General features: G+C 40.0%; 1 protein-coding gene across 2 annotated transcripts in view; it reads left to right on the top strand.

The window, feature by feature from the left end:
* Positions 1–12,274, top strand: part of LOC131691701 (glutamate receptor 1) — a 496,119-nt gene that overhangs the window by 246,867 nt on the left and 236,978 nt on the right. For both annotated transcript variants that reach the window (XM_058978296.1, XM_058978295.1), the window contains exon 2: positions 62–214. In XM_058978296.1, coding sequence (XP_058834279.1) covers positions 62–214 — 153 coding nt within the window. The remainder of the gene's footprint in view (positions 1–61; positions 215–12,274) is intronic.

Here is a 12,274-nt window from a genome sequence, read left to right as displayed (position 1 = left end):
CCACTCTCGGTAATAAATGAGGTTAATCAATCAACCCTTTGTTCTCCATTGTTTCTTCCAGGCGCCATCTTCGAGCAGGGCACGGACGAAATCCAGTCGGCCTTCAAGTTCGCCATGCTGAACCACAACCTAAACGTGACGGCGCGCCGGTTCGAGCTGCAGGCTTATGTTGACGTAATTAACACAGCGGATGCGTTCAAATTATCACGCCTCAGTAAGTATCCGATCAAGCGAATGCAGCCATCCTCCACTCAACCCACGCACTACCCACTTTGATATCACTACTATAGGCGCATACATCCTATAACTGCTACCGGGATCGGGCTGAGGCTCGATTCAGTTGCAAACAAAGGAGCGGCTCAAAATGCTGTTATGGCACTTTCCAGGATGACCTGTTTCCGAACGGTGCATATAATTGTCCGGTTCAGTCTCGACCAGTAATTGTATACGTACTCTGATCAGTGCGTAATTTGTGATGATCACTTCCGGAGGTGTGATGATGTTTTTTGAAGCGGGGCCGGTGTCCGCCGGTAAACCGGAATATAATTATTTGCTATGATAGCCCGCACATAACAGCCGCACTAAACACACACACGTAATCAGCGATAGTGGTTGTTTCATCGAAATTATCTACTGAAACAAGTAATTTGACCGGGAAAAGATTCATTGGAACAAATAGTTTCCAGTTAATATGCATTTTACTCAGAAATACCATAATTACATACCAATTATTTGCTACAGTTCATAGTGCTATCCAGTGACCGAACCAGAACATAATACATTTACAATATATCAAATGGTTTTGGAGACAATTTTGTAAGTTTTTCTCTATTGTCTAAGTTTAGAATTCGCATATCTGGTTTCGTCTGGAATTCCGAAATATATCAAAGCAAAAAAAACACGATCTGCCTGGTCAATCAAAGTGCTATGGACACATTCCACGCACTTGTATCGCTTACTTCATGAAATTAAATCTGCTAATATAAGTAAAAGTTGTTCTGAAATATGTTGGTATAGGTTTGAGGATCCCAAATCATAAATATATAGAAATTTTTAAAAAGAATTTTATGACGCTCGTCAAGAAAAACCAGTAATACATTTAAGACTCGTTTTTAATAATTGAATAGATTTTCCCGTACCACACCGGTATGTTCGTAATAAAATTAATTTGGAGTAATCTTGAATGCCATTTTATTGTATACATATTGTATAAAGATTTCATCTTTGGACGCAGATTTTTTGAGTGAATGGATTGCCGGATAAAAGGGGGCAAAAATTGACCATTTTTGCGTTGTCCCTTAACGCAAAAATCATGTTTTTTTCAATTTTTACGAAAACAATGCACGATATCTATGAAATATTTTCAGAAGCTATTAGTACTCATCAATACCTTTCTAAAAATGTGCTATTTGTATATAACAAACTTTGAAATCCTTCTTTCACAGGAGTGCACTGAAGTGTTGTCCCCTAGCGCTTTCCGTTACAGTACGGTAAGTCCTTCTGCAGAGATACTTTGGGAGCCTACAGAACAGGATATAGACATAAAAGATGTAAGCAACCTATTTCAGAAATAGCGCAGCCATGCAGTGGTATGAGTGGCCTAGGGGGTGGAAAGAGGGGGGTTATGCCATTAAGGGGAAGACCTACCAGGGGGGGGGGGGAGATATACCATTAAGAGGAAGGCCTACCTTATAATATTGCAAAATAATCGAGTTTTTATTACATCTATCAATGGATAAACTATCTAAGGATAAATCAACAATTTCAAAAAGGGTTCAAAGATATGGAATCCCTAGTAACAATTGTGGTTTTATGATAGTTTTATAGCCACTCAAAAAACTTAGATTGCACTTGTAGCGTGCTATAAAACTTCGATTGTTGCTTGGGATGGAACGCAATATTCCAAACAAGTATGAGAGCGCATGGAAGGATTTGGTCATAGGGAATAACACTCACTTGTCCTCCTTAAATATTCTTTCAAATTGACGGGATAATACTGTTCAACACACGATCGGGGAGCAGAACGAAAAAAATGGCGAAAGTTTTGGGTCCCAGGAAACTCCTGGTGAAGAAATTTTTGAAAAAAAATGGGACCGGGCTTCACAGTTTAAAACCAAAGTTTGTATGGAGAACTAGAGGTGTTCAAGAGGCAAGATATCAATGAAAATGGTCATCTTAAATTTTCGCATAATGTCTTACATAAAATGCTTATTACATCGAAAAAGTAATCTATGCAAGTTTTTAACTCAATCAGACATCATTAAGGGGGTGCGGCGTTTGAATATTGTTTTCATAATATAAGAAAAATTCCAAAGGAAGTACATGAAATGTTGAAATTCGAAAAAAATGGTGTCGAAATATGTCTAACAATAGCATGAAATATCAGCATCTAGTCCCAAAATAAACGAAAACCGCTGAAAACAAATTATAAAATTTTTTTAGATCCAACAACTTGGAAATTTTTGAAAAAATGATTCGAAAATCGAAAATTTTACTGTAATGCCCTACGATTGAAAAACAAATTACCATTGAACTTGGCTTGGGAGCAGAACAAATAAAAAGATGGCGGAGATTTACGGTTCCAACTAAATCACCGCGGAGAAATTTTTGAAAAAAATTGGAACGGGACTTCACAGTTTATAATTATTGACCACTCGGAACAAACCACGGTTTGTCTTTTTGGAATTGATTTTCTTCTACATGAATCAAAAATCGTAGTTTAACACAGCTTTTTAATGTTTTTATAGCACGTTAAAGTCAAAATTTTATCGAAGATGCGCATTTCTCAGAATTCGCAAATAAAAGATACAATTTCACGATTTTTTTTGGATAATTCAGTGACAAGCCGGCCAGCTGACCCATAAGATCGCAATTGTGTACAGATTTTTTTATACAGTAATATGACATTTTTTTATACAGTAATATGTCTAAATTTTCAAAAAGCTGCGTCTTTCCCTTCTTTTCCAAAAATCGCGTAAAACGGATGAATTTTGATTAATTTCCGCAATCATAACTATTAAGTGCCTTCTTGCAGATCTATGAGTAGAAACAGTTGAACAAACGCCAGCGATTGAACTGGAAGGGCGATATTCTATTTCGAAATTTTTACTTCAACTGTATTACTGGTTTTTCGCGACATTATATACAATATGTGAATATCATAATTGCTTGACTGAGTATAATCGTTTGACAGTCTTACCTTTACTGAGTTGCTTCAGTGTCACATTTGTTTATTTTTAACGCAACAAGTAAATAAATATTGAACCACCCTAATGACGTTTTTTGATCTGCCCTAATCAACAGTCAATTTTATTTTCAAGATTTTATAATGTCAAAAAACAAAATCAGCTCATTAAAATTGCTTGAAAAAACTTATTTGGTCAACAAAATAAAAATTTGTTAAGTCACCCTAATAAACAGTTAATTTTATTTAATATATTTTCCGATGTCAATAATGTATTCAACTTACCAAAACTACTTGAAACCACCTTTTTCAAACCATTAGAAAGTGGCTATCGTGGTCTACAATCTCTTCTATAGCGGGTCACACTGTGGTATGCGGTGTTGCCTGTTCTCAATCCATATTAATTTGATTTATAAATATCATTTGTCAAATACACTTGAAGGTGAAACTAGAAATACATCTAGTTTGGCCTTTCAAATCTTTGTTTTGAGTTATTCACATGTCTAGAGGTAATATACTTCGCTTTGTTTAAGCTTCAACAAACACGTCGGTCGCGTTAGGGGACAACACTTCATATGCGACCGTTTGTGTTCATTTTGATGTTGTCCCCTAACGCAGCGTTTGCAACGGTCGTGAAAAAATTTTCATGAAAGCACGAAAATCTAACTATACAGTATTGGTCTGTGACTATCGAGGATCAAATTTCTAGAACAAATGGATGCTCCAAAGTTTGAGATAGAGCAGGTTTTTTGATAAATACAAGTGTAGGTTGGAAAATCAATATTTTGCTCTGTTGTCCCCTAACGCGACATTTTGACCTCTCAGAATGAAATGACAACCTGAAAAACATCGAACCCATAACATTAACGTTGTGTTAGGACTTTTAAAGTATTCAATTAAGTGTTTTGAGCGTACATCGTAGGATTTTTCAAACGACAAGCTGTTAACAGTTGCATAATGCGTGCAAACGTTGTCCCCTAACGCTGGAATGTGTCTAAATAATACGACTCATTTGGTTCCTAAGGGACCATTCATAAATTACGTAACGCTTTTAGTGGGGAGGGGGGGTACGACAAGATGTGACAAGTTGTGACATAGGGGGGAGGGGGTGTTAACTCGATCGTTACGTAACATGTTTCCATCGAAGAAAAAAAAAATTTCTTGGAATTTGTTACGTAACAGGGGAGGGGGGGGGGATGGAAAAATTTGTGACAATTTGTTACATAGGGGGAGGGGGGAGTCAATTTTGGGCAATTTTTGCGTTACGTAATTTATGAATGGTCCCTAATGTATCTGATTTGTTCTTCTGTTTTGGGGGAGAAAGCTGTGCCATATGGGTCATTCCACGCGAAGTGATCAAAAAAAGATGCAAACTTGAAATCGACCTTCACGGGTTTGAGCAAAATTTGGAGGAATTGTTCATCTAGGGCCAATATATAAAAACTCAAATTTTTGTGTCAATTGAACCACCCCTCGGGTCATGGGAGCACCCTCCCGTTTTGGAAAATTGCCAAAACCCTTGATTTTCTTTTGATCATATCTCCGGTTCTATTTACTCTAGAATCAAACCACAAGATGGTTTTTGAAGAAAATTATATTATTTAATATAAATATAGAAAATTATATTATTTTTTGCCGACAGTGCTGCCAACTATGCAATTTTTTCAGTTAAATATCAAAAGTTAATTTTTCTCTCTATACATATATTTTAAGTTTGAAAATTTTAATGCCATCACGTTCCTCAGACATTTTTACATAAAAAACACCTATCGTCATAATATAATATGAGCGCATCCTGAGATATACCGTTTTGAAGGGAAAAACTCCGATTTTCTCATATAAAAATCGATTTTTATTGGCCAAAATTGAGAAAATCTTCAAACGGTCATAAAAATCGACCATGATCTGCTAGAAACAAACCAAATACGTAGTTTTTCATCATTTCTCGTCTACTTCACGAAAAATTATGTTTGAACTCAGAATACTCGAGTTGGTTTTTTAATGTTGTGCGCTTGCGATTTTATATGGGAAATTACGGTTTTCTTCTTCAAAACGGTGTGTCTCAGGATGCGCTCATATTATATTGGGACGATAAGTGTTTTTTATGTAAAAATGTCTGAGGAACACTTTAAAATTTTCAAAATTAAAATATATGTATTGAGAGAAAAATTAACTTTTAATATCGAATCGAAAATCGCATAGTTGGCATCACTGCCGGCAAAAAATAATATTTTTTCTAGATTCCTTGAACAATTTTCTTCAAAAGCCATCTTGTGGTTTGATTCTAGAGTAAATAGAACCGGATCAATGATCAACGATCAAAAGAAAATCAAGGGTTTTGACAATTTGCCAAAACGGGGGGTGCTCCCATGACCCGAGGGGTGGTTCAATTGACACAAAAATTTGGATTTTTATATATTGGCCCTAGATGAACAATTCCTCCAAATTTTGTTCAAATCCATGGAGGTCGATTACACGTGCCTTGATCACTTCGCGTGGAATGACCCATATGTTTTTAACCGTTATGTATCCGACGCGGTACCCGGGTACCTTTTTAATTTTCAATTAATTAAATTCCTATGTTTTATCTATAGCTGGAAATTGAAGCTTTGTGACATCTTAGAACTTCACTAAGTCAAGCTTTTGGGATGATAATATTGTTGATATAGTAAGGGGGGAGTTAGGAGGGGCTCCTGATTTTTTTTACTACGTAACAGGCCGACGTTGGTACCCGGGTACCCACAAAACTGAAATGCCAATAACTATGGTAATTTCCAACCGATTTTGATGCTTTTGGGTGTTTTGGATTCAGGAACTCATCCGCTTTTGAACTTGGTAAAAATGAATTGGGTTACTTCATTCGATTCCCGAGAATCCGGATTTCCGGATGCAGGTTTCAGTACAGGGATACTATTTGTGAACTTCAATGGAATACTAGGAATCAGGAATCAGAATATATTGGCTCAAATGGCACGTTCTCTGTACATAGTCGGGGATTTGTGCCTTGCCGTGTGTTTTCATCATTTCCTGAGCGGAAGGAAAGGACAAGGAGGTGTGGGGAAGTAGAATTGGAAGGGTGGGAAAAATAACAGCACAAAACAAAAATAAACAACAGGTAATTACACTCACAAGTAGTTCAACTTGCCTGCGAATAAACCTAAAGCTCTTTACCACATTGGATAAGAAACTTTAGTATTTCTCTGAGTTTCAGTCGTCCAACCATGGTTTCGTCTATATAAGGACGGCTGAAGACTCGAAATCGCAATTGTGCTACCGCTGGACAGTTGCATATCAGATGATATGAGGTTCCGTAGTCGGATTCACAAAGATCACATGAAAAAGACTCAGCGCGCTGAATAGTTGCCATGTGATAATTGAGTTTGCAGTGGCCGGTTAAAGCCCTGGTCAGCATGCCGCAGTGGAGCTTCGAAAAATGTAAGAGATTTTTCGAAACCACTGGGCATGGTTGTTCTAGAAACGCCTTTGTTTGGCGACACGTTTGTAGATTTCTCCAATAATTGCGGTGCTCGGACAAAGCCCAGGACCGTATTTTTTCCCTTGTCCAACTTGTCGAAATTGGCAGCGCGGGCTCAGGACCAACGAAGTCAATCGCTGAACCTGCCCTGGCCAATTCGTCAACCCATTCATTTCCAGTACTACCGCATTGTCCGGGCACCCAGACAAGGTAGATAGTGTTGACAATGCTTAGTTCTTCGATTTGGGTTCGGCACGCGATCACTAGCTTGGACCGGGATTTGTGTGAGCTAAGGGCCTTGATTGCAGCCTGACTGTCGGAGCAGAAGTTTATAACTCTGCCGGACAAACTCAGTTGAAGAGCCGATTGCACCCCGCACAAAATCGCAAAGATTTCTGCTTGGAATACAGTACAGTATCTACCTAGTGAGTGAGATTGTTCCAATCTCATTTCACGACAGTAGACAACAGCACCAGCACGTCCCTCCATCAGAGAACCGTCAGTGTAACAGACCACTTGCGTTTGTTGTTGTCTTTCCATAAAGCCAGACAACCACTCCTCTCGAGAGGGAATCTTCACATGGAATGTCCTGTAAGGAAAACTACAAGTGAGTGTAATATCGCTGGGAGCACGAATATCTTCACCCCATGTAACCATTTGTGACCACAATCGTGTATGATTGGTAGCAAGATCAACATGATTACTGTTCCAAAGCCCAGTAACCTGAAGTCTGTATGCACATGATAGTGCCTCTTGTTTGAGGTGTATGTGTAATGGTTTGATATTTAGAAGTGCCTCAAGAGCAGCAGTCGGAGTCATGGTGAAAGCACCAGTCAACGCCATGAGCGCCATTCTTTGCAGATGGTTTAGCTTTGACTGGACTGTCACCACCTCTCCCCTCTGCCACCACACAAGGCATCCGTATGACAGTATTGGACGTACAATTGTCGTGTAAATCCAATAGATGTATTTAGGTTTGAGACCCCAGGTCTTTCCAAAAGTTCGTCCGCACTGCCCGAAGGCCATGCACGCTTTCTTGACTCTGAACTCAATGTGAGCAGACCAATTCAGTTTGGAATCCAATATGACTCCAACGTATTTGACTTGATCTGCACACAGTAGCTCAGAATCAAAGAACTGCAAGGGACGAACCCCGGTTGTTATTCCACTTCTTCGTGAAAAGAACCATTGAAGTTTTGCTTGGGTTAACTGATAGTTTAACTTGTCGACACCACTGTTCGACAGCTCTTAATGCCTGTTGCATTAAGTCAAAGATTGTTCCGATGCAAAATCCAGTAATTAGTATTTGGTAATCGCCAGCAAACCAGTAGGTTGGAAATCCAAGCTCATTGAGTTTCTTCAACAAGCCGTCAGCTACTAAGTTCCATAACAAAGGTGACAGAACGCTGCCCTGAGGACAACCGCAAATACTCAACTTCCGTATCTCAGCCTGTCCCAGTGACGAGCAAAGTATCCGGTTACTAAGCATTGCGTTTATCCAACCTGTGATACATGCAGGTATCCGCGCGTCGCTTCCAGAATAGACTGGAAGGACACATTGTCAAAAGCACCCTCAATATCTAGGAATACACCCAAGCTAGATTGCTTGAGCGAGAAGGCTTTCTCAATGTTGTAAACAACATCGTGAAGCAGAGTTATCGTGGATTTCCCACACTGATATGCGTGTTGCATTTTGTGCAGTGGATATTCAACTAAACTAACGTTCCTGATGTGATGATCGATTATCCGTTCCAAAGCTTTCAGAAGAAAAGAACTAAAGCTGATAGGCCTAAAACTCTTGGCTTCTTCATAGCTTGAGCGCCCCCCTTTGGGAATAAATCTAACAGTTATTTCTCGCTATGCTTTCGGGATATACCCGGTAGCAAGACTGGAAAGCAAAATCTTTTTCAAGACATGTTTAAGAATGTCAAATCCCTTTTGCAGTAGCACGGGAAGTATTCCATCTTTTCCGGGTGATTTGTATGGAGCAAAGCTGTCAACTGCCCACTTGACCGATTCAGTGGAAACCAATGTGCGTGCTAACGCCCACGAGTCCGAATAACCAGAATGAGATCTGTGAACATTGTTCAACTCCGGATCGATACAATCTGGAAAGTGTGTGTCGAAGAGACAATTAAGAACATCTTTTTCGTCCGTCACATAAACACCATCTCTGGTTTTCAAGGAGTTCATCTGAAAATCATTTGATTTGGAGAGAATTTTATTCAATCTGCTAGCCTCGTTCAGACTAGAGACATTAGTGCATAGGCTTTGCCAGCCAGCCCGTTCTGCAGATCTAAGACATTTCTTATATGCACTACGAGCTGACCTGAAAGCCCTGGAGTCATCACGCTGACGCCGGTTCCAAGCTCTTCTCATAACTTTCTTCATTCTTTCAAGCTCAGCCCTCCACCAAGGGGTTCCCCTAGTCGATTTAACAGTACGAAGTGGACAAGCTTCTTCGTAGGATGCTAATATGAATGAGTTTGTCGTATCCACGACGTCATCTAAGTCGTCTAGTTGACTAATTGTTGGAAAATATCCATGAAATTTAGTCGCCAAGTTTTCCAAAAAGAGGTCCCAGTTTGTAGATTTAGGATTACGATATGTCACCACATTGAAGGTGACATCAAAATGATCGAAAAATATATATTTATGATCGGATAGAGACGGTTCAGTTTCATTTGGAACCTGCCAATTTCCCAGTTCATGCAAAATTCTATCAGAGCAAAGTGTTATGTCTAACACCTCCTCCCTCCCAGACCTCGCAAAAGTTGGTCGGTTTCCCACATTCAGAATATGGAGATTTATACTACTTATGTACTCCATCAGTTCAGAGCCTCTCAAATTGATGTCTGAGCTGCCCCAAATGATGTGATGAGCATTCGCATCACTGCCGATAATGAGCGGAAGCCCATTTCTGCTACAATATGATACAACGCTTTTGAAATCATCAGAAGGAGATGATTCGTTATGCGGTAGGTATGCTGTACAATATATATATATTTTTTGTCTACGTTTCCGACAGTCAGTGTAACTGTGACAACACAGATATCGCGAGTTGTGAGCTCCGATATGAGACACGCGTCAATAGCCTTATTTGCAAGAATGCAAGCACGAGGCATTTCACGTGGGTTAGTCACGCCTGTCTTGTTGTAAGCAATGAAGGCAGTGTTAAGTAACTTTCCAAAATAGAAGTTTCCTTTACGGAAATCCGGTTCTTGAACCAATGCTATGAAAGCTTTACCTTCCTGCATGAGTCGAGATAAATTCATAGTTGCTGTACGTTTATGTTGGAGATTGATTTGTGCTATTCTAACCATTGTTGATTAGAGAACTGTACATTTCATCTCCAACACAAATTGCACAACAACTAGAGGACACCAAGCGAGTTGGGATGTTAACGCATATAGCAAGCCATATCAGGTTTAAATGGGACATGATCATTTGACTCTCACGATTTGCGAAGAAAATAATGGTCCACTATGTCAGAGATTCGCATAACACAGTAAGGGCAAAACCCAAAATGCTCCGTGCGCGACTGGCATATTTTAGACCCTCCAGTCATCAAGTCCTCGGCACGGAACCACACATTGACTTAGGGTCTCCTACTTTCAGTCGCCTCCTACGACATGGGAGCAGGACTCCAGTGGCTCAATTCTAGGCCGGATACCATACGGCCTCTGGGCAGGTTCATCTGTACACATCGAAAATTGATAATCGAAATTCAACAAAACTTCACCGAACTACCATCAGCCGAGAGTCTCAGCAAACCCCCAGCCAACAAAAATTCGGCAAAATTAAGTAGATAATCGGCGAAAAAAATCGGTGTGTAGAGGGAACGTTCCGCTGCGTAATGCAGCATACTGGGGAGTTCGCCCAACTCTTCCCAGGCTCCGTTCGCCATTGAGAATGTTTTAAACCCCCTCAATAATTTTACCCATAGCACGGGTCGCATGACACTATGGAAATGGGGTTCCCTGTTTGGTGGATTTTTACCACTGGAACAGGTAGTCCGTAGTGTAATTCTTAGCCGGTTGAAACAACCACTACCGACACTACACGGCTTATCTAGGCTGTTCGGTGAAAGAAGCTGACATTGAAGAACAGCTTCCATATTTAGATGGGCGAACAGCCGCAGAAGGAAGGAAGGATAACGGGAGGAGAGGGATTTGGGCTATGCGCTTATTTAAAGGCGGCGCTGGCTCGCCTTGTCAGGGCTGCTTTAGGGCATGTGGTATTTAGGCCTAGAACGTATAGGGCCCACTACCTCGTCCTACCACACCCGCAGTCAGCCCCCGCTGCTGGTTCGGGTCGCGAATCACAACTAGTTGCTATCGCGATTAAGCATTATCCACCACCTATGACCCGCCCGGTTGCTTGCAGCTCAGCTTCCCACGTAGCGTTCCTCCACCACCACAGGACCCGGGTTTTGTATATAAAACGACTTGATCCGATGTAAAATGAGCATTTTACAGCCAGAACCATTTACTAGGTCGGATTTACCCCACCTTACCCTATCAATTTAGACTATTTTTGGCTACTTTTTCCACGTAGTTGGACTCTTGTAAATATTTTAGGAAAATTGAAGTGAACATTGTAAGGTTAAAAAAAAATTTTAAAGGACCTGCTTTTATGAAAAAAGGTTTTTCGAGTTTCTTGACCTCACTGTTTTCAAAAAAAAAAATTGTTTTGAAACCCTACATGCACTAGAAAAAAGTTGGGCATGAAAGGGTTAAATTTGGGATACGAAACCAAAAACAAAATACGATGGGATACGAAACCAAAAACTCACTCGCTGTGCGACTAAATCTGTAACACAATTTTAAAATAAAATTGGTAAAATAGTTGAACTGGTAAAAAATTTCGACTGCCGTCAATCGACTTTGAGTGAGGTTATACTCGTAGAGACGAAATATCTAACCTTGACTCTGATCAAATAAACAAACAATCTTCCAAATCGCCTTAAGGATGCTACGTTTCCATTAGTCCAATAGTTGATTTCTTTATTTTTGCTCAGTCAAAATCTCAAGCCTAATTGGAAATCCTCAAGGTTTTCCAACGAAAACATCATCGCTTTCACATTTCAACGCCAGTCAGAATTGTTCGACTAACAATAAATATTTTCCAGAATACTTAGCCGACCGTGCTGGATCGCTAATTCGTTGTTAGAGCCCCAGTATTCATCCTATAAAACGTAATGGTGGTGGTTGTTGTTGTTGTTGTAAAATCTGAATATAATCGTAAAATGCGGCAATTGTTTAGTGCCCCCGCGCCACTTTCTGGTACAGTTGTTCAACTTTCTGACACGAATTTTATGCCCTTTTAATGAGTTTGTTGTTTCGCGTCGTTCCATGCCTGCCGGTTGTCAGTTGCGGTGTTGTAATTAGCGCACCGATTTTGGGGCTGATTGTTCTTAATGAGCGCGTGTGTGTTGGGATTACAAAGCAAACCAACCCAGAGTTGAATTTCTTCTTCAATTAACGGCGTTTTTGCTTTTACCGGTGTAGTGTAACAAGAGACAGACAAAAATGGAAATGTCACGTATTTTGTTTAGCGCCTCAGTCAGGTGTATAAGTTCTCTGTAGTTGAACGGTGTGGCTACTAACGTGATC

This window comes from Topomyia yanbarensis, chromosome 3 (assembly GCF_030247195.1).
Source record: "Topomyia yanbarensis strain Yona2022 chromosome 3, ASM3024719v1, whole genome shotgun sequence".
Classification (NCBI taxonomy): Eukaryota; Metazoa; Arthropoda; class Insecta; order Diptera; family Culicidae; genus Topomyia; species Topomyia yanbarensis.
This window is presented reverse-complemented; position numbering and strand designations above follow the sequence as displayed.